The sequence below is a fragment of the Nipponia nippon genome, unplaced genomic scaffold, assembly GCF_047370975.1.
Source record: "Nipponia nippon isolate SJK-2023a ecotype South Korea unplaced genomic scaffold, ASM4737097v1 scaffold_17, whole genome shotgun sequence".
NCBI classification, from domain to species: domain Eukaryota; kingdom Metazoa; phylum Chordata; class Aves; order Pelecaniformes; family Threskiornithidae; genus Nipponia; species Nipponia nippon.
The window spans coordinates 7,382,018-7,404,979 of NW_028262333.1; the positions used below are offsets into that span (position 1 = coordinate 7,382,018).

General features: G+C 48.4%; 1 protein-coding gene across 1 annotated transcript in view; it reads right to left on the minus strand.

The window, feature by feature from the left end:
* The window catches only part of SH3RF2 (SH3 domain containing ring finger 2), a 48,381-nt gene that overhangs the window by 23,558 nt on the left and 1,861 nt on the right, over positions 1–22,962 (minus strand). The window contains exons 2-3 of the mRNA XM_087754103.1: positions 6,950–7,219; positions 1,834–2,157 (exon numbers count right to left, since the gene is read on the minus strand). Coding sequence (XP_087610229.1) covers positions 1,834–2,157; positions 6,950–7,219 — 594 coding nt within the window. The remainder of the gene's footprint in view (positions 1–1,833; positions 2,158–6,949; positions 7,220–22,962) is intronic.

The following is a 22,962-nucleotide window of genomic DNA, read 5'->3' on the forward strand; positions in this document are numbered from 1 at the left end:
GAGTAAAACTGTTGTTTAGAAGAAAGGAAATTCCAACCCTTCTAAGGCAAAATGTTAACATGTTCACTCTGTTGCTTCTGCTGTTGACGATAGTTCACACTGAGACATTTTAGGTGAAATTATATTGGGATTGCGAGACATGATACCATTTCAATTGAATTATAGTTCTATTGTAAGGCTTCATTTCCTCTCCCATAAAACAGGATCTAACATCCAAGGCTCTTTGCGGGCTATTGCTAAGTACAAAATGCCTGCTGGGTTTTATTGCACAGACACCGAACTACCAAGGGCTGGCTTATTGCTTTATAAAATGTTAGAGCAACCTTGAATATGAAAGACGTCATATAAATCTAAACAAAACCTTTTTTCTCCCATTTCAGATGATCTGTGAGGATTCTGTATTGAGATCTTTAGTCAGAGTGTGACGAAGGAATGAGACTCTTTTGCCTCCTAAAATAAAGAGTGGATATAGTCCAAAAGGTCAGTCTACTTTTATTATCTCAGCCCCAAATTCAGCTTTTCTTGGCATAGTCTCAGGTTTAGATTGCAGACCGACAAGGACTCCTGGTAATTGCCCTCCCCTGACAGGAACCATTCATCTGGACGTGGATGGATGTGGGCAGAGGACTGATTTATTGTAGGGCAAAGACGCCGATTGCTTTTCAGAAGGGCTGACAGCCCTGCTTAGAAGAAGCAGGAGGCTTCTTCATTATTTCTGTCGATGTTATAACACTGCTGAATTGGCGTTTTGTGAGGAAGCCTGTCCTGTAGGCAGTTTACCTTTGGAGAAAACTTTGTGGATTAGGTTACGGTAATGGAGCTCCGTGCTTCCGCAATGCCTGAGTGTGCCCCGGCGGGCAGTGTAAAGGTTGTGTTTAGATACACCCAAACATGTGATCTTCTGCACTGAGATTTTGGGCTTAATCAAGTTTTTCAGTTAAGCCCAATGCTTATCGTTGAGGATAAGCATTGGGGATGCTAGGGACTCCTTGTAGGCTTAAGACTTACCAGAAAAATTGAAATACCAATTAATAAAAAGAGCAGGTTTCTACTTTCCTTTTAAGCATAGGGGTTAGATGAAAAGGCCGTTAAAGCAATCACTAGCAGTACAGACCTGCTCAGTACAATGCAGCTTCCTCACTGATCTTGCTGGGCTTTTATTTGCCCATAATTCAGGGCCTGATTCTGCAGGTCCTACCATGCTGGTGCAACTTAATTCTGTGAGAGGAGCTCAGAAAGGCTCCTCATCAAAGTAATGCAGGCAAAAGTGGCCGATGGCTGGTTTTAGCTTTAATTTTGCAAGTGTTGAGAACTGCCTGTTTTTGATCTACATCGTTATATGGCAAACCAGATGTTTGCTTGCAGTGTGAATTCAGGCACACACACACGTCTGAATGAGCTGAAGCTCGGTTAGCTCCCTTGGGAATTCATGTTCCGTACTACTTTCTAAAATGAAAAATATTTTATTTTGTAAGTTAAGCTCTCTGTTTTCTGTTCTACACCTGGAGCTCACTGCAGTAGGGCAGAAATTAGGATGGGAATGTGCTTTATCCACATTTAGTTACTCTGATAACTTAATTTCTCTTTTTATGAATTCCCTTGGGCACCTGAACTCTGAAGACAGATCTTTCCAATTCAAAAGGAGGGGAAAAAAGTCCCAGGCAGCCTGATGTGGATGACATATCTTACTGACACTATTAGCATGGGTGCTTTGTCTTTGCACATTTGTGCTTTAGCTTTTTGAATTGCTGCCTGCGAGTCAAGTGTTTCTATCTAGGATTTGCATTTTGGACTCATAGTGCTCCTACAGCATCCACACCGCTGCTTCCTTACCTGGAGAGGGGTGCCGTAGGGAAACTCCGCTTTCTCGCTGCTCTGGGTGGCCACAGTGGGGTTGCTGGAGCTGATGAGGACAGGGGAGCTGATCTCCAGCGCCTGACGCTCGGCCGGTGCATGGACCATCCGGTTGAGGGTGTTCAGGGCAGTGGTGATGGAGAACTGCCGCAGGCTCTTCCGCCTGGAGTCGGACACCTTGGGGAAAGCCGGTGAATCCGCGCCCTTTGCTTTGGGAGATGCCGTTCGTAGGGACGCACACTTAAACTGAGGGGACCAGTGGCTTTTGCTGGTCTGCAGGAGTTGCCTTGCAGTGGTGTTTGGCTGAAAGAGACAAAGGGAGATTCGATGGCACGTTCAGAAGTTATGCCTGGCACAGCCTGGTGACTGCTCAGTTTTCCCTTTTTTTTCAGCTTGCCAAAGAATCTGAGCTGCAGGAAGATTTCAGATGATGTTACAGGCAGTCTTTAAAAACTTGTGGCTCAGTCGTTTCCCTGATATGTTTTCAGTGACAAATCCCGGATGCAAAATTACTGATGCAAAGCTGACAGCAAAATTAAAATTGGTTTGAAAAACTTGTTGCTTAGACAACACGTTACTGAGGCTGAGTGCTCCCCCCCCAATACTTCACAGAAAGTTTCGTTTCTTGTCAAGGCCTTTGCCTTGCAGAGGTGTCAGGAGAGCTGGCTGACTCTCTAGCAGTGTTATAATAAATTTAACTCTAAATTAGAAGGGACGTTTGGGCACACCTCCCTTTTTCACTTTGTGCTGGCACGCTTGGGTGCGTCTCGCAGCAGCCGACTTTAAGGCATGAGCTCAGAGAAGCCCTCACTGATGGTGGCTTTCCGAGCAGAATTAGATCCACCCATTTACCTCTCTGTAGGCCAAAGCATTCATGGCTTGATCCTGCTTCCATTGAAAAAAGCTTGGTTTTTTTAACTATTGGGTTTAATGAGGGAAGAGCCAGGCCCTGAGTTTGCATATGGGCAACGTTCAAACAGTATTTCTTGGAAACTGCTGATCACACAGTATTAATAGCAAAGGGCATGTGGTGACAATGTTTTTTACCACGATGACTGCCAGAGGAATTAATCATGATTTACTGCTGACATTAACGAATTGCAAAACTTTGAGATTCTCACCCACTCGTGTGAGGCAATGCGCCTGACTCCTGGGATGAACGAGGATGACTTTAACGCAGGAGGGGTACAGGTGTCTCTCAAGCATTATAATTTTAAAGCAGGGATTGTTTTCACATTTCCCTCCTCCTCACTCCTTAAAGCAAGGTTTAAAAACCATAGTGTGTGCGTATGTGCACATATAAGATGGCAATATTGTCATTTCTATGCGTAATTAAACTTTAGCCTAAACAGGAAACATTTTTCTGCCTTCTCTAAACACTGGGCCATGTGATAAAATGGGGCACAAACCTAAGTGTCAAACCTAAGTGTCAAAGCCTTGCATCCCCAAAGCAGACCTACCGTTGCCTTCTCCATAATTAATTTCTAATTCCTTGGTGGCTTTATGTGGCCCTAACTAACTTATTTCTGTTAACGCCAGGCTTAAATAAGTAATTACTGAAGCTAAAATGATTTCATTAAATGAAAAGACATTTTACAAAATATATTAGAGCTTCAAATAAGATGTTTTACTAGTGTCCTTTTATAAAATAGCCACAAAGAGGTGCTTGCTGTAATTATGATGATTACAAGTATTAATTTTATTTCTAGGAATTCTTGTTGGTGCCATTTACACCCTGCATCTCAAGGTAAACTGCAGGAATACAATTAATGTCTAGACCACTGCTAACAAAATCCTGTCAGGCAGCAGGCGGCTTAAAGGTCTCCGGAGCCGGAGTGCTGGGAACTCCTCCTGCGATGTGCTGAGCTGACGCTGGTGGAGGCTGGGGCGGCTGGGGGCCACCATGACCTGCCAGCCCCCCTGAAGCCCCAGGAAAGCGTCTGGGGGGCTCATGGGGCAGATCCCCCAGCAAACAGAGCTACACAAGAGCCGATTACAACAGAACCTGTTAAAAATGCAATTTTGATATTTTGCCTGAATTTTGCATTTTTGCCCCCAATTTTTTTCCTTGTTGTGCAGACTTCATTCCAGCGAGGGAGAGGGAAAGCTGTTTGCTCGCTGTCTGCAGGGCTGAGAGACAGCCGAATGCAGTGCCAGGCTGGGAGGAGGGCTCTGCCCCCGGGTGCCAGCACACACTGCTGCCTGGCGGGGCGTTGGGTGGGCACGGCAGAGAACGGGCTGGACCCCCCTCCACACACACGGTGGGGAAGGTCCCTGCTTTGTCGCCTAACTTGCCCTCTGTTCTCATCAGCTCTGCCAAGGACAGGGGTGTTGTCACCCCGAAGGGCAGGAGCACGGTGTCACCAGCCCTCTCTTGCGGGAGAGGTGGGTGGTAGGGGTGAGGATGGGCTCGCCCTGCCATTTCAGACAGCAGCCTCGTTAAACAGCTTCGGTGGTGCGGCCCCGTCGAGTCCTCTGGGACAGCTTCTGGTATGTATGTATTCTGAAACACCAGCTTGTCTGGCCTTACTCAGCACAATGCTCAAACTTGTTTTTAATTTAAAGGTGTGAGCGTGGCTGAATCGGGTCCGTGGACATGAGTCTGATGGTGAGGACATGAAAAGCCTTTTACTTGCTGGATGGTTTCCATCGCATGGAAATGCCTCTGTAATTGCCACGCACACAACTAATAATGAAAATGGCATTTTAGCTATGAACCAAGTGAAAAACCCCTATGTAAGTAAGTGTCGAGGTAATTGGTGTCACACTGCCGAGAAGCTCAGATCGCTCTATCAGAAGCTGAAATAACCTGACATCGCTGGAGTGCAGGTATTTGAAATACTCTGGAGGAAAAAAGCTAGTTTGTATTGACTGATAGCTACATCTCTTTGGAAAGGCCTAAATTTCTGAGCAACTCAGCAGAATTAAATCTTGTTAACTTCTAAGATGTTTTGGTTTCATCTTTTTCAGGATATCTGCCATGTGTGCGGGGGGAAATAAGGAGAATTTTACAGAAACAAATGTATGTTTTTCTCTCTTCTGAACTAATGTGCAAAGTTTGGGGCTAAAATTTTAATGACTTCAAGGCTGAAGGGGTCAGAGAAGACTGGTTCCTGCTGGCCTAAAACATTTACACCCGTGCAGAGTACGTGCACAAATTTTCCACTTGAATTGGTGCAAATTTTGTATTAATCTTGCAGTAAGTGACCCTTAGCTTTCATTTGTGTGTCTGAACATTATCTGCCGGCTACTGCCTTGAAGAATAAGAAGAGACTGCTATGTGGTATTGCACCTGAATCTCTGCACAAATTTCCAAGTGGGCTTGTTGCCAAATTACCGTCACCTTCTCCCGAGGGAGGGCAAGGGCATGTGGAGGTGGGGCGAAGCCGAAAGGCGGGGGCATCCCATCCAGATGTGAGAGCCGGTGAGGGTGAGAAGCTGTTTGCGAAGCCAGCTGCAGCGTGCAGCGCTCCTGTGAGAGTGGGCAGCTGTTGGGTTTTTTGTTTGTTTGCTTTTTTTTTTTATAGCCAGCTCATATTTTTGAAAAAAAACCTAGATCAAGCTGCCCGGAGCAGAGCTTTGGTCTAAGGCCAGGCTGTGATGGACAAATGCAACTCCTGTGTCATCTACCCGAGGCTCCAGCATCCTTGTGTTGAGGTTCCCCTGCCTGCTAGGGCTCTTGGAGGAATAAATCATCTCTTTATGGTGGTTTGCAGAGAGATGGCACTCTCCAGTTACCCACCTCGGCTGGCAGGTCACTATGCCGTGCTATGCCCAGCTGGAAGAGGACACGGCACTGGCACCGGTGCTGCCTCGAGGTTACGGCAACAGGGAGTCACTGAAGTGACTGCTCCAATCTTTGTCATTTCGTACAGTAACAACTGACCGCTGTCACAAGGCTGGGGGACAGGAGGATGCTCTCACCTCTTTGCAGAGGCATCTGTTTGTTTTAGATGTGCACTAAATCCCCACATATGAACTTTGCTGTGGGAGCGGAGATGAGCGCAGCCTCCTAACGCAAACAAACAGAATGAGTAAGCAGTGAAACAAAGGCAAATAAAGTGAAAGAGAAAAAACAAATGCAGACGGCAGAAAGCTGAGGAAGGCGCCTCCTGCTAATAAGTGAATCCTAATGACAAAGGCAGGATTGCTGGCTGCCCAGCCTCTCTGCATCTGCACCTAGCAAGCTCAAAGCCCACATTTTATAGAGCTGCTCGTGATGTGTGACGCTGCTCTGAACTGATTTTTCTCTTTTAGTTCTTCCCCTTAGTCAGAAACCACAGCTGGCTTTTGGCTGTTTGATTTCTCTTGCCCCCTGCCAGCCACCCCACATCCAGCTCCAACTCCCTGGGGACACTTGGCCTGGACCAAAGCCTCCTTCTCCTGCCTCCTCTTCCCACCCGTGAGAGCGAGGAGAGCATCGCATCTGTGCTGCCAGCTGGACGGAGAAAGAAGTGACTTCTCTGCGAGGACACTGATACCTCCAGGCAGTGCTTTCTGTACTGCTCTGCCATGCCTCACCTCGTTTTGACACTACAGGGACAGCTGACTTTGCTGGGAGGTGCAGTTACTCAGAAAAGCATGTCCTCTAACAGAGTAAATGCAAGCTCTGTAGCCTTTGGGGAATAAAGGGAAACACAGTACAAGTTCAGGTATTGCTCTGCAAATGCATGCCTCCAGCAGGCTGGGTATGTTCAACCTGCATAAATGTTGTACCCCCAGACCTGGAGCAATTTTCTTTACTACGTCAGTAGGTGTCTTTTAGAGATCTCCTTGGAGTGTTTTGGTCCTGAGAGCAGACTACCACCATCAGCCACTCCTCATCAACGACAGCAGCATGGGCGAGAAGCTGAGCCAAGGGACTGCAGTCGCTGCTCGTGGCGGGCACTTGCATCCCTCTCTGGATGCCCCTCGTCCTGCACAGGGCAGTTGTGGGGGTTTAACTGCTGGTGGCAGTGTCTGAGGGGGCTTGGGAACCTCACTGACTTCCAAAAGGGAGCTCCTATGGAGTTGGGGAGTAGCAGAACACCATACAGTCTAAAGAAACAGCCCAGCCCGTGTCGCCCAGCCCCTGGCTGCTGCGGGGTGGTGTTACCTTATGAAACGTCAGGTAGTCCTTGTTTTCGGTCTTATCCCTGCTCCTCAGGTCAAAGCTGTAGAGTGCTCTGCCGAGGGGTGGTGGCAGGGGCAGGTGCTTGATGACTTGCACGGAGCTGGCTGGGAAAACGCCACTGATCCCGTTGACCTCCCCCAAATACCAGTTCTCATCCAGCTGTCGGAGCAGCATGATGATGTCCCCCTTATTGAACCTCAGCTCCCCAGGGTTGTGCCCTCGGTAGGTGTACAGGGCCTTGGCTCGTGGGACCTGTGGGATGAGAAAAGGCCCTTGCAGTTCATCCGTAACAGTGATGCTTAACATAGACAGAATTCCCCAAAAGCATTCATAATCACTGGGAAAAATTTAGAGGTCTAAAGCTTAAGCATGCATTTACTGGAATTAACTACCCACATCCTTTCTTGATGTCTTTTTCTAACGAAGATGAGCTCCAAAATACTTATGCTAAATTTGTATCAAGATGAAAAGCAGGCTGAACTTGTTTAAGAATATTAAGAAACAATTAATGCCTTAAACTAGTCTTCCCATGGGATCTTATTGCCTGCTATAAGGCCTCCACTAATACAATGTCTGTTTTAATGAACCCAGGTATTTCTATTTCAGAATGACTGGAGGTCGCAGCCATCGTCCAGCTGACCTGGCGGCTGTCACCTGCAGTGGCCAACTGTGCACGTTTAGCAGAACACAACAAGAGCAAGGTGAGTGCAGGTTACTGCTCTCCTGTGGTTATCTCCCGGCTTTAACACTGTGTGACCGTGATTTTATTTCAGTCTTTAATCTGGGTTACAGGAAGAGAGGCTTTTTAATGTTATTGTTGTTGCAGCGTAATATAAGAAAGAAGAGATATACCAAAACCAGGAGACATGAGGGAACTTTACCATCTTGACTCTCATCAAAATGAAACTACAAAGTTCACTTAAAATAACCACTTTACTGACCCTTATCTATACCAGAAAACTCAATTTAATACACAATGCAGCAGATCATTTAGACGGCTGAATAAACCCAGAGCCATCCCTGGCCTCGGTGCTGTGAACCCACGCGGTACAACTTGAGGGCAGCCTGAGGGGTGTTTTTCTTGGGAGGAGCACAGATACGCCGATGTTTTCTGCGCTCTGTGTAGCTGTTCTAGATATGCATTTGGGGGGTCCCATATATTGGAAATCAGCAATACTGAAAGGCTCGATCTTTACATATTTGTGTTAAAGACGAGATGGAGATACCTTCAGCACATTTGTTGGACTAGAGTACTGCATCCCACACAAGTGCATCCTAGAACAAATAAGCAACCTGCGTTTGTTTATGTTTATTGCTATTTGCAACATCACAGTAGTATATGAAATGCAAAGCACTGAGTGTTAAGCTCTGTCCTTCTGCTGGCCCTTCGGCTGTCAATTAATGCTGCTCCTTTAACTTCTGGTCAGCCCTGAAGTGGTCAGGCAGTTGAACCAGATGATCATTGTAGGTCCCTTCCAACTGAAATTATTCTATTCTATTCTATTCTATTCTATTCTATTCTATTCTATTCTATTCTATTCTATTCTATTCCGTGTGTTTGAATGCTGTGAGAAGGTGTGCTACCTTCACATGACAGGCTGCCAGCAAAGCCCTCATCCCATCATCTCTGCACACAAGTTAGAAATAAAAGTTGTAAGAACAAATATCCTCATGTGTATTTGTGAAGCCTCAATCCCTTAATGATGCCGTTCTAGCCCAGGCTCTTGTCAGTACACCGCATTTCCATCCTGTACTGGATGAGTGGTCCATCCAGTCTCACATCCAACTGGAAACAGCGACCGACATGAAGTGCTCGGCTCTGCTGCAACAGTGCGCCTCTGGGAGAGATTTCTTCTTTGCTTGAGGTAAACAGTGATTGTTTTTGGCATGAAGACAGCCGTATATATTCTAAACTATTATCTGAACTGTTAGAGCTGCAGTTATTGCTTTTCCCTTGAATTGCACCAGATTCTTGGCTTCAATAATATCTTGCATTGTGGTTCATTTTCTTGAATCCCTTTGGATTAACTGTTCTGCTGTTTTTGTGCATTTTGTGCATTTTTGTCTGTTGGCTGCCAAGTGCCGTGGCCTCGTGAGTAGGACCCTGCATGGCAGTTTTTCAAAGCCGTAGTCACCAAACCCCAGCCAACCTCACGGGAGATGGCACTTTTGTACCAGTCACCCATTCAGGCTTTTCCTGCCTTTTTCTGTGGAAGAAGATAAACCCATTGCCCCAAATCCACCCGTGTCAGTGCCCAGGGCTCGGGCAGGATTTCTGCAGAGTTCACCCCCTGTGAGCCGCTTTTGGGAGGTCAGGAAGGTGGAAGAGAGAAACTCAACGTTAGTGTCCTGAAGTGTGGAAAAGGTCAAATTTTCAATGGAAATGACTTAGGTTTTGGGAAGAGAACATCTTCCAGCACTCCCAAACACTGATGCTTGGTAGGAAAAAGGAACCAAGAAGAGGAAAATTTTATGGACTGTGTTTACTTCAAAGCATTTGAAACAGGAAGCAATTAGTTTAATGTTTAGCTCTAATTAACTCATTTTATCTGTTAATTTTTGCTAATAGTAAACACATGCACTTGGCTTAGTGACACTGAAAGTCACTTAGAAAAAAAGAAAATGATGAAAGTGAGACTCAGGCCAGCTTTGCTCTCCATCAGTGTCCCGAGCGCGTTCGGGAAAGAGGGACCGTGTCAGTGCCAGGAGCACAGAGACTCTCGCTGCAAACACATGCCTGGACGCACGCACGCTCTCATGCAGACAAACAGACTGTGGGAACAGAGGATTACGGGAGGGCCAGTTCTCCTTCAGCAAGACTCAATGACAGACTCTCTGGTGTTAAACAAGGACAAAGAGCACAGAAAGAGACTTTGATTGCCTCAGGAGCAGCCAGAAAACAAACAGGATTCACGCAAACGGCAAAAATAGGGCTTGTAAAGGAGGAGCACAAACGTACGGGGATGAGAGAATGGTTGCACAGCAAAATAAAGCAAAACATAAAAGGCATCAAGAACGAGTTATGGAAATATATTAAAAATAAGAGAAACTCTGAAATGAAATGCATGCCTATTACTAACTGGGAAAAGTGAACAAGCAATGGGGTGCTGAGAGTCTGGAATATTCTTCAGCAAGCAAAAGGATGAGACAGGAGGGCAGGCTGGAATAAATAACTGAAAACTAGGTAGGATAGGTGTGTTTGGGACATTAGGGCTGGCTGAAACTCATCCCTCCACACTTAGATGGATGGGCTGTTTCTTCCTCTGACCATGGCCACAGCCTTCATTTTTTCACCTCCTCTTTAACCCTTTCCTCCCCCTTCCAGGCCCTTTCAAATCTCACAGCCCATTCAGTTTTCAAGTTTCCCTCTAAGCCTGGTTTCTTTCCCATTGCTATTTCCTAGAGCTTGCAGTGGCCATTGACATAATCTTACCCCTCACTTTATAGAGCAGAGCACTTGTATTCACTCATTGAAATTTGTTGCAAAACTTTTGTGGCTCTCAGTGAATAACAGTTAATATAAATGCTTACATGCTTCTTTAGCATCCAAAAAAATATTGAGAATTTTAGTCTTTTGGGGCTTGCTAGTAATTTCAAACACTCACAAGGTAAAATTGGTATCCTTCATGGATGTTTTGTCAAGGAATTATTATAATGCTGGCGGTCCTTTGATCTGTACCACTTATTCCCTGCTAAGGCTCCATGTACTCCCGGGAAGAGCTCTGCGGCTCCCCGTACTCGGGGTGGGGAATGGGGGAAGCCGGGACCCTCCAGCCTGGGTGCAGGCTTGGGGTCAGCACGGGGCACAGGACCCTCACACCTCCCGCCTGCCCTGGGAAGGGATGCGGGCAAGGAGAGCGGTCCTTGTTTTCCACAAGCCTCGATTAAAACCACCACAGAATTAAGTGCTTCAAACGGACAGGTGGTGTTATGAAGCGATGCTGGACTGGATGAGCGTTTCTGGATGTATAACAAGGAGAAGCTGTAATCGCACTGGACTGTTTCTGCACTTGATGACTGATGTTTTCAAAATCATATGTTCTTTGTAACTGCCAAAATAGTTTTTCTATTATTTTAGTAGTCTGTTAATAGCAAAATCCAATGTAATTTAAAAAAAAAAGAGGAGAAGGATTTTAAAAAGCCATAGCAATATAAAGCGTTTTGTTTTGGAAACAAATGAAATTAATTTGAAATTAAGTCTTTCTAGATCTTTACTTCATAAAAAAAAAAAAAAAAAATCATTCAATTCAAATAATTTTTTAAGGCCCAAGTCAATTTTTTCCAAGGTCTGTCTTTGTTGCTTTTTTTAAAATTTTGTTTGTCTGTTCAGATACTGAGCCAAAAATATCCCATTGATTTCCCAACTTTATTTAGGACATAAAACAAGCTTTTATCTACCCACAAGGAACAACCAATGTGGTTTTTACTGTACAGGGCTCTTTCCTGCTTTGCAGACCTTTCACAAAATAAATCTTCAAGCTGGTTTTCAGAAAGATGTACATCAGGGTCACTGTATTTTAACATGTTCATAAGATGTAGGAAAGACAAAGAAAAGCAACTAAACCGCCCTGCAGAAAACCACCCCGCTAGGGCCGGGGGAAGCCGGCAGAAACCCTCTACGGGCAGCTGATCTCATTGCTTATCGTTCCTCCTGGTGCTAAAACACAGGCAGCTGCGGGTGTATCTCAAATCTGATTTCTTTCTCAGGCTTTGGCTGGTTTCTGTCCGCTCTTGGATGTACTAGATGCTCTGCAAGGCATCTGTTTTGCTTTATTTAAAGTAGGTTAATTGCAATGGCAGAAACTGGCGTGCTAATTAAACCCGGCGATAAAGACAAGGTGTGCCTGGAGGTAGCTCGCTGAGGGCAGCGGGAGCAGCTTTTCCCAGGCATGGATGCGGTCCCGGGGTGAGCAGGGACCAGGGGTCCGGGAAGGGCAGCAGGAACAGAAAGATGAAGTTTCCCTGCTGGCATGGCCTGGTGGTGCACAGAGCTGCTGAGCCAGAGCCAGTCTCCTGCTATTTCATTTGTTTTGATGGATTTTTCTCCCCATTATGTCCAGTTGCTTTTTGTTAATCTAAGGCAGCATTTTATTTTAGCAGAGTGGTAGTGGCAGCAAAATGTTCAGCTAAATATTGCAAATATTGGCACACTCCCTAGCTGCCAGGTTCAGCATCTGTCTTTAAATTCAGTTGGGAAAACACTATGAGAAGCTCTGTGAAAAACTCAAGTAAAGGTTGTTGAAAATTTGTGTGGAATATTTGCTGCCCAGTAGCAGAGAGGCAGCAAGCACAAAGAAGAAACACCACTGGTGAACGGAAAAGGCTTTTTCCCCATGATGCCATGCAATACTGCAGCTACAGTAGTAGTGCTAAAATAAATAAATTAGAGAGGTGAGTCTTTTTCATGTTCTCTGATGTGAAAGCCTCTGAAGTCAGTGGGAAGCTGAGTAGAAGAAGGGAATGCCGTAGTGCATTGAATTGCCCGCTGACACTTTTCAGGCTACTGAACAGACAGAGACCAACGGGATGTTTTGCCAAGACCTTTGGGCCAAGGGCAGTCAAAGCTCATGAAACCCGTGTGGGTTTCGGTGCTGAGGAAACGCTTCTTTTCTGCCTGTGGTGCTTTTGACTGCTGCGGAGCATGCTGCCTCTCCCAGAGAAGCCTTTCCCTCTCTCTTTGCTTTGGAGGGGGGTTGTAACTTTTTTCAGTGCTACCTCATTTTTTCTGACTTTTTTACCCGTTCTGTTTTTTTCTCCATCATGCCTGACTGAGACATGACCCTGTTATTCCCGTGCCCCCCAGGAGGTATGTCAGGCTTTCCAAGCAGCTAGAGACCCAAGGTGTGCCCCTTGCTGCGGGGCTGCCTGCAGAGCTGGTGGGAGAGCCCAGGTGAGAAAACGCAGCGGGGTGGGAACCAGAAACTCCCTCTTGCATCAGTGCAATATGGTGCGCTGTCTCTAGGCGAGATACTTTTCTCTCCTTGGTCACTCTGCCAGCAGGGATGGTCGGGGCAGATGCACCTCAAAGCCTTGTTCCCATTCTTAGTGGATATAAGGCTGATAGGGGAGAAAAGATTTTTTTTTTTTTTTTTTAAAAACTATTTTTGGCATTTGGCATCAGCTGTGCTAGGGCAGCCATCCAATACATCTGAGTCTCCCTCCATACAAAACAAAGCAGCAAATTAAAAATATGTACATGTGTGTGTGAGGAAGCAATTCAAAGCATCTCGTCATAGTTGGGAGAAATGCACACTATAATTATCTTAAATGAGCTAGTTATAACATCCTCGTTATTGGCAGCGGATTAATGTAAGACCACACACTCATAGCACTGGTATTAAAAAAAAAAAAGGACAAGAAAAAGAAAAAGCGTGTGAGGCCAGCTGGGGTGGGAGGTCACCAGGGAGAGACATTAAAAATTGTCAAGAAAGGAGGAAAACCAAGCCAGGGAGCGCAGCAAAGAGGAGAGATTTCTGATGGAGGCTGTGAATACCCGTAAACCTTGTCCCAGGCCACTCCACTTAAAACCACCCTGAGGAGCAGCACGGCCCCGCAGTGACACTGTCTCTGCATGAACAGACTGAGCTGCTGCCTGCAATACCCCGGGGTGAGCGTGAGGACGAGGCCGTAAACGTCCTTGCACTTGGGACTCATTTACTCCTTCACTCATTTCCAAGCAAGGCTCACTGCAAAGCGAGACACAGCTAACAACGTCAGATGGGATCCTCCTGTTTCCCAGATGCTCTGACTTCACCAGCATCCACGACTGCGTAGATGAACACATGGGATGAGTGACAAATTAATCCATGGAATAGCTTATTGCTGTTGATGTCCAGCGGTGCTTCCATCTGATTTACTGCGTGCCAAAGAGAGGGCAGCAGGAGCTGTTTTGGCAGGAGCGAACCCCAGGAGCACTGCCTGCTGAAGACATTCCTGTTGCTGCACGGCTGCCTGACAGCAGCATTGGACCCGGCCCCCTTAAACCTCAGCGGGCACCCTGCTCACTCAAACGGCGGAGGCAGACCCGTGGGGCTGAGGAGGTTGCTGGCAGATGGATCAGGAATGGCCTCAGACGGGTTTGGACCTGCACCCGGCTGGTTTCCCAGCTCTGATTTTCATAACTCCGCACAGGGAATGCCCTGGAGTCGCTTTTCGCTGCGCCTCGTCCCTTGAAGGCAGGCAGCCACCCCAAGCATGCGGTCTCCTCCCGCAGTGGCTTGAATGTCTTTGCAGTAAATACCAAGGGCCTGATCCTGATCTGGGTTTCATGGGTGTTGCCCACGTGCACGGAGGCAGGCACTCCCCAGGACCTTGTGCGGGAGAACCGGCTCGGCACGGGATGTCTGGGGAGCCCCGTCCCCCAACGCTGAAGCGGTGGCGGCACTGCCAGGGCTGTCCCACCCTGGAAGAAGCTGGATGACCAGAAACAGACCCAGGACACTGCAAATGAGCTGCAACAAGCCAGGCTAGCCCCAGCTGTGTCACCTGGAAAGTCTGAGGGGATGGAGATGGTGCCGAGGGGAGACGTGGTCATCCTTGGTGAACGGTCCGCAGGGCCCACGAAGGAGGCAGCACAGCCTTCTGCTCTGTGCGAGCTCTGCCTTCCTCTCCCGCCCCCTGGCACTGCATTATTTGTGCAGAAGAGCTAAATATCCGTGCTGTGCAGAGGCAGCCATATTCCTGTAGATACACGATTTCTGTAACACATAACAGCCTCCTTGAGAGGAACAATTTATTTCTAGGATAGTGCCAGGAAGAAGAGAAATCCAGCCCTGGATGTCTTCCAGTTTGATTTTTCTCCCACTAGGTACTGTGGGTTCAGTTTGCAAGTGTTTTTTTGATTATTTTTTATTTTGGAGTCATTTGGAGCAGGGCTGGTGTCCGTCAGAGGGGACTGGCAGACGGGTGTGCTGCACGGGGTGGCATCAGGGGTGCCGGAGCCAGGATTCGCCAGGACTTGCTCTTCGGGGAAACATGTCAAATTGGATCCTGCAAGCCTCTAACTCCATCATGCCAGTTCTATGCCTGGGTAGCAGGAGTCCAAGTACAGCCTAAATATTAAACTATACTGAGGTGCTCAAAAGGACCTCCTACCCAAAAAGCTGCCACTGCAGAGCAAAGGGTCAATACCAAAGAATGGAGGAAGCTCTTCCTACCAACACCATCTCCTTTTCTTTAAAGAAAGAACTGCACAGTGTGAAGAGGTGGTATGCAATAGGTGCGGGCATATTTCATTGCCCAAGATCCACACGTGAACACTAGAGGAGTACCAGGGTGGCTGAAGAAATGTTAGAGTATCTTTGCTCTCGACTGTGACCCAGTGTGACCCGTCCATCTCTGCGTGGAGATGCCTGCCTCTTCAGTGAAGGGACCCCCACAGCACAGGGACAGGCTGTTCCACAGCACGCATGGAAATATCCAGACTATCCAACGCCTGTAGGAAATGGAAAGCTTGTGTCCTGTCCCCACCGCACAGGCAGGGAGGGTGGCGAGGGCAAGATGGCCAGTGGTCCCTGCTCTCAGGATGGTAGGTGTTACCGGAGGCTGCTGCTGTGCCAGGTGCTGTACAAACACAGCAGCGATTCCTGCCCTGGAGAGCAGGGGATCTAAAGAGACCGTGCAGATGAAGGGTGGGGTGATGGTGGAAATACCATCCCTGCTTTACCTGTGGGTATAGTACCAGGGCCAGTGTGAATGATGCCCAGAAGCAGACAGTGACTCCAGGACAGAACTGAGAGCACAACCCAGGCCATGCTCCTGATGAGCAGTGATTTACACATTGTGAACGGAGAGCTGGTTATTATCTAAATACTGACGCCAAAGGACGTGCTGGCTTTTCATAAAGAGAGATAATCAATAACAACTGCCGTCCATTTTGATTACTAACTTTCTGCAAGCCGCCTTCAGCATCCTGCCACCCACTGCCTGCATTTCGATGGGATGAATGAGCCCCACATCGTGTCCTTTGTATGCTCAGCTAGCGCAGTTTCAGGGCTCTTTAGGATCCAGTTGGATGAAAAGAGCTATTTGAATGTAAATGAATTGCCATTACAATTCTGTTTTTCTGCTTTTCGGCAGAGGAGATAACTTCAGCCTTGTCACAGAGAACAAAACCATCAAAAGTGAACTTGTCATTTCAATCTCTTCATATAATTATATTCTGAGGATTCAGACAGTTGGGTGGTTTCTGCATTATTTCTCCCCTGAGGAGGATTGCTCCCATCTTCCAAGCACAAGCAGACTGCGTGCACCAAGGGAGAACAAAGTCAGTCCCCTCCTGCTCACGTCGGTACTGGAGCTCACCAGATCTGCTCAATTTCTTCTTGGGTTCACTGGGACACAAGGCCAGTGCTGGTTGTGGCTAAAGCTGGCAGCCGCCCTGCACCACGTGCCAGCAGGCCTTCACGGGGGAAGCTGGAGATGTAAATTGTATGGATTTAGCTGGGTATGGAAAGCATTGTCTTAAGTTGCAGGTGTAAGTGGGTGTGATTTACAAACTGAAGAGATGAAAAGCAACTGAAGGAGTCCGCAGAAGCAGGTATTAGAGCCTGTTGCTGAGACTGCTGGGGCTGGTTTCTGTGCTGCTACGTCTGCGCATCCGTGGCTGCTGGCGGGGCGATGGCAGCGGTGAACGGGAGCACTTACACCATCTGCTAACTAACACCCCTTTGATATGCCACCGCATCGAGGCTTCTGAACTTTGCCTGTTTTCACTCTGGCTTTGTAATGCAGAGGTGAAACGGAAAATGCGGAAAATGATTAAAGAAAATACAGAGCAGCTTTTATCACAGAGAGGCTGAGGGGATGCTGCACCAGGGATGGCTGAGGCACTGCCGCAGGTGCCCAGCCCTGAGGGGAATGCCCAGCTGCGTCTCGGTAACATCTTCACAGCTCCGGAGGAGGACAGTGCCAAATCAGGCTTTACTTTGACTGTGTGAAACCACAAGAAAGATTTAGGTGGGCAGGAGGAGTGCCAAGGCACACGCAAGGCAGGAGTTGGACCTGAGTGTGGCTTTGCTTCGTAGATGGCGGCTCCTTGGTGCAGGCAGAGTTGCATGGGTGCAGGCAGAGAAGGGACAGGCCCGAAAGGCCACTCGGTGAAAGAGGGGAGGCTGGCAGCGGCCAGTGCGGGGCACAGCAGGGTGATGGATGCTGGCAGTGGCTGGTGTGGGGCACAGCAGGGTGATGCCAGGGACCACTGTGTTTGAGCTGTAGTGTCTGCACGAAACCTTTTCACGCCTCTTCCACTCATGGTTGCTGCTATCATATGTTTTTGTCTCTGCTGCAGTCAGCAATCTCAGGCAGTGGTTAAGCTGTGTGTCATGGTTTTAAGCCGCATGGAAAACAAACTGTGTCAGCCCTCGGCATGCCCGGTCATGATGCTCTGCCTCAGCACCGCAGTTCTCAGAAGTGGCTGTTTACCGTGCAGGGAGGAAACCTGTGTCCCGCTCCCTCCTCGGGCTGCTCCCGAGCCCTCTCCCTGCTGACTGAGTGCCCTTCCTGTGCTGGGAAAGGGAGCGCGCTGCCGCCGCCCGTCACCCCGTGCTGCCAGGCCTGGGCAGCAGTGCCGCCACTGCCTGTAGGCACACGGGGCCGGGTGCTCTGCAAGCCATGACGGCGCTGGTGGCAGGAGGGAGGCGAGGGACAGCGGTGGCCACCCCTGCGGACAGCAGGCCTGCAGAAGGCAGGTGTCTCTCCTGTGTCCCTGCCACCATTCAAAGCTGCCAGGGCCCTGCACCTTCCGATTGCCCAACAACCCAGGATTTAGTTTTCATGTTATTTCAGGGAAGTGCTTAATTAGTGACGGTTCATCTCTCCATTAGCCTGCCACCTCCGCTTAGCAGCCATTTTGATGGTAAATTAATGACTGTCATGAAGTGATGGCCACCAGCTGGGCCTTGCTTCAGCTGTAGGCTAAGACCGGGGAGGTCACTGTCCGCCTGGCCTTGGGCCTCCTCAGACCTGGGGCTGGAGAAAGGAGTCGCTCTCCCCTTTCTGTATTTCCATTTCCTAGGGGAGATTGACCAACTCTGTAGCCCAGTTACACAAGACGCAGGCCAATGCACATTCCCAACAGGCGAGGCTTGCTCTTTCCTTCCTGCAAAGCCAGTGAGAATTTCTGGGCCCATCAGTTGTTCAGGGCCCAAAGGAAACCCTTTTAATGGGGTCGGATTGCCAAAGGACATGTGTTTGTCTCTTAAAAACTGTTTCCTAAATTGTGTCCCCTGTCCTGGCATCAAAACGAAACGGAGGTTCCCCACATCAGGGTAAACTCAAATATCCACTTACAAACTCATAAGGAAAAGTTTTTCTTCAAAAAAAGGTTGTGGTTCTTTATTCATTTGCACAGTGCCTTGCACAGTGGAGTCCTGATGCTAAATGGAGTTTGAATGCCTGAAAATTAATAACAGCAGAACAAAGTCCAGCATTTAAGAGCAAGCGCCGCAGTTTTCCTTGTGAGAAGGGCAGAGGAGAAGTAAAGGACGGCAAGACAAGGTTTAGATGGCAGCAGTGAATGGGTTTTCTCCCTGCCAAGGTCCAGCCTCACCTCTCTCAGGGTGTTTTTTAGCTCCAGCCCTGATGCACCAGCAGAGCTGCATGTGAACATGCCTCCACCTCTCCCTTCCCTCTGGAGGGGAAAATTACAAACTCAGGCCAATGACCAACTTTGTGGACTTGGGGATGGTGGCCAGCCACCAGTGGGGAAACTGCAAGAAGAGGAAGACTCTCAGACTTTCAGCCTCCTCACTGACCACGATACTTAACGGGTGAACACGCACGCTGAGAAACCCTGCTGTTCTATTCCTGACTTGCCATCTGAGCCTGACTCATTGCCTTGGTAACAAATTAAAACACTTTTATGTGTTTGCAGCTTGGTACCTTATTTTGTAAAACCAGGGAAACTGGCTCCTGATGTTGGCTGTGGAGGTCCTTTGGCTTTCCCCCACCCCGCGGTATTGCCCGGGAGTGGCCCCATGCCCCATCTTGAGCCGTGGCAGAGCCGCCCGTGCTCGGCAGCGTGGTTTGCACAGGCGCTTCAGGCAGCCGCGCACAGCTGGGGGAGTCGCTGGCGACAGGAGCCAGCATCGGTGCAACCCGCAGGGAGACGGCTGGGAGCCCCTCTGCAGCAAAAAACCGGTAAGTATCGCTGTGTGTTTTCCAGGCACCAATAACGGGGTCAGCCAGGAACTGCCATGCCCATTGCTGTTTGCCAGGTGCCCTAGCAAGGAGCATTGCTCATCCTTCAAAAGCGCAGAGGGGAGTTTGCCGGTAACTGAAATGGACTTGAACAGCCGTAAGACGATCATGCACCCACCCCAGCCCTCTGCAAAGCTGCCCATCACACCATCCTGTCCTGGCTTGAGTATGACAGTGCTGCCTCACATTTACAGTGCAACTGGGCATTTCATCCTTCATCCCATCAAAACGTTGTTTTCTTTTTAAGCTTTCCGTAGGGAACCTGACACAACCCTCATCCCCTGGCTCCGAGGCTGTGGTTCCGCCTTATGCCCCTCTCCAACAGAAACGAATGAATGGCTCAGTCTCCTGGCGTGTGTAACACCAACTCTTCCTCATGGCTGCAGTGATGCTTACGGCTACTGCAAAGCTTCCTACTTCTGTGTTCTTGCATCTGTTGTTGTTGCGCACGCAGCTTTTGGGGTGTGTGTTATCAGGCAATCTATATCGAGGTGACTTCACTCTCTCTTTGCAGTAGATAAAAGTTCTCAAACTACGTGCAAAGGAGAAAAAAGGCGTATGATGGTGTCCTGTACAAGGTGCGAGCCAGCATTGCAGAACCAGTTCCTTGGGTCACACCGAGTGTTTTTTTTAGAATGAGACAAACCCTGATGGGATGTGGCTGTGGAGGAGAATTGGGGCAAGCCCTTTCTCCCAGAAGGTCATGAGGCCATACAGAAGTTTTAGCCAAATAAAGCGTCTCCATTTCCAGCTGAGGCACCCTGTAGCACAAGTGGCCACCACCCACAGCAGCTGCTGGGCGGGAGGATGCTCCCCCTCTCCGGTGGAAAAGGAGCCAGCACCACCTCCCAAGGCAGAGGCAATGTGCCAGTGCAGAGTCCCCACGTTTGTAACATCTGTTCAGCGCTAGCCCAGTCCCAGGCTGATATGACACGCGTTATGAGGTCATTACTGTGACTGCACAGGAACTGGTGGGGGTTTTTTTGGGGGGTGGGGAGGGTGGTTTGCACAGTGAGTGGGTCAGAAAACGTGTTTGCCTCCGCCGAGCATGAAGGTTGCTTTGAATAAGGGTTCAAAAAGATCCAGCAATCCAAGTCCTGTCTGTCAAATTCAGAAAGGAGTTGGAGATGTTTCTGGAGGAGAAGAAAATACCAAGACACAGGCACTATATATAGACGTGCCTGTGAAGGTGGCGACGTTGGAGTGCAGGGTATTTTTATCCCAATAGAGGTGTTATCTGTCTATCTCCCATGAAATGCTGGAGGGGGCTGTTACAGCACTCAGTTCATGCAAAAAGAAAATAGCCAAAGTCACAGTTAAATTTGTGTGGTCTGTGTTTTCCAAAGGCAAGCTGTCATACTCGGAATTTTTCTCCTCTGGCTCACTGCCCTGTATTTGTTGCATGACAAAGTTCATCATCCGAGTAGCTGTTTAGTGGCCTGGATGGATTTTTGCTGTGTGTAGGGTACAGTTTAAATTTGCTACTCATCAGAGAAGTACGTGAGTTTTGTGTATACCTCAGCACACACAATCTTTCTGCTCTCACCAGTGGCAAAGCCGTGTTTGGCTTACACTGGGGCCGAAGCCAGATAAGAAGGATACTTCAGCACAAGACGTAACCACATCTGGCACATGCCAGGAGCGGTTCCTAAGAGTTCAAAGGCTTCAGCGTAGATTATTTACGCATTCACCTCCTAGCAAAACCTTTTATTCTTAAATTCCAGACAGTTTATTATGTGGAGATCCTGAAAATCCAAAGTCTTGTCCTCTCTGCATAGATTAAAGATCTTAAAACCTGGCCAGATGTCCCGGGAGCAGCTACCGGGCAGTGCCAGCGGGCTCTGCGCAGCACTGCCCGAGCGGCTGCTCCCACGGCGGCTGCTCAGGGCCCGTCTGGTCCCTGCACAGGCCCAGCCTGGGTGTAGATATGCACGTACGTGCCCACGTGCGCAAACCCAGCATGTGCCCACCCCGTGTTAGCACATAGGAAGCGGATTCAAAGTGATTTAAATGCTAGCAAATAAGAAATAGTTCGGGATGGGCTGTAACTAGAATATTCCCTGTTTTTTAAGGACTGGCTCTGTGAAATTCCCAGCTGCAAACTGAGTATTGTATTACTGCTAATTCAGCAGCTCTGCTGGGGCCTGCTCATGCTTCCCTCTCAGAATGATACGAGTTCTTGGCTTGCTTGCTGAAGAGGGGATTTATTTTACTTTTTTGGCTTCATGGATGCTCATGAGGATGAAGAGCAAAAAGCTGGCAAGGAAACATCTCTGCTGAGAAGAGAAACTTTGATCAAACTTGTGATTTTCTCAGCTCCATGGAGTAAAGGAAGTTTATTTATAGAACGGCTTTTTTGGTAAAAAGAAAACATGTCCTGTATCCTGCTTTTGATGGCGTATCTGGTTGCAGTGCAGCATGGTGCACATTAATTTTATTTGCTTTGTAGCATGAGGTGGTGTAGAGTACTAGTGGTAATTAGCAGTCTGTGCAGATTGGGGCAGTCTTTCTTTGGAGAGCACACGACCTTCCACTGCAGTTGCATATGAATACTGCATTTAAGAGGACCCAGGACGGCGACTGCGGTGGGATTAACTGTGGTGGAGCAGGATTGCACGATAGCTGTTCTCACTGTGATTCTTGACAAAAAGCATCTGCTCTGACACTCAAATTATTTGGAGGCCTCTGCTCAGCCAGGTTACTTCAGATGAATACCCTGAAACTCAAGCACTCCATGGTGTAGGGAGACAACAACTCATCCTTATTACTGCCTTGTTTCTCTGCACCGCACAGGTACTTCCCAATGAGTCCTTGCTACTGCCAGGTGAAGAGCTGCTATTACCGGGTGCCACTTCAGGGGAGGGTCCGTAGGCATTAATATCCCACCAGAGCAGCTAAAGTAACGTGTGGTCCCGTCTGCATGTATTTACAACCACCAAAACCAAAATGTGACTAATACATTGCATTCTTCACCTTGCAGCCGAGGATTCCAAAGTGTTTTATAATTAATTAACTAATTAAGTCTAAGAGCGTTTCAGTGTAACGTGTTTTATATCCCTTCACTAGAGAGGCATAGGAAGTCAGAGGGCTCTATCAGTGCTGTGCCTCAGTGCTGCGTGGAGCTGGTCCGCAGCCACAGCCCTCTCGCTCACTACTTCTGCCGATTCCCAGGAGTTTGGTCTTAAAACACTTTTGGGAGCTGCAAACTGATGGATGTTGCCATTATGTAGTATCAACAAGTTCCCACCTGTCCTGAGAACTAGTAAAAGAAATGTGAAACGGGTGAAAGAGAAGAAAAACAGGCAAGCGTATTTGTGCTTTTTTAGCTGGGGTTGAGGGAGTCCAGTTGGAGAAACTACAAACCTTCTCACTTTCAGCCGAAATGCCACCCGTAGTTACAGTGGCTGAAAACTGTCACTGTCTGATGGTTCGTACCTCACACGAATGGCATTGGCAACTCCCCACAGCTCCCCTGGGGAGCTGGTTCACAGTGAAGGGCCTCGCTGGCTGCAGCTCTGCCGCTCACAGGAGCGGGCAGCCCTGCTGTGAAGCACCATCACCCATGGCAGAGGCTGCCGAGCTACACGGGTCACTGCGGAGGGGCCGTCTGCAGCCTGAGGACTGTGCTAGCCCCCGCTCTGCTGTCCCACCTGGCCACCGCTCACCTAACGGGTGCTGCAGACAGGAGACCGCTCCTGGGCTGTGCTGCATCACCCACCCGCCCTTACTCCCCCAGCACCACTGGAACAGCATCGCTCAGCGCCTTTGGGGACTCAGCTATGTTTCATCTAAGCTAA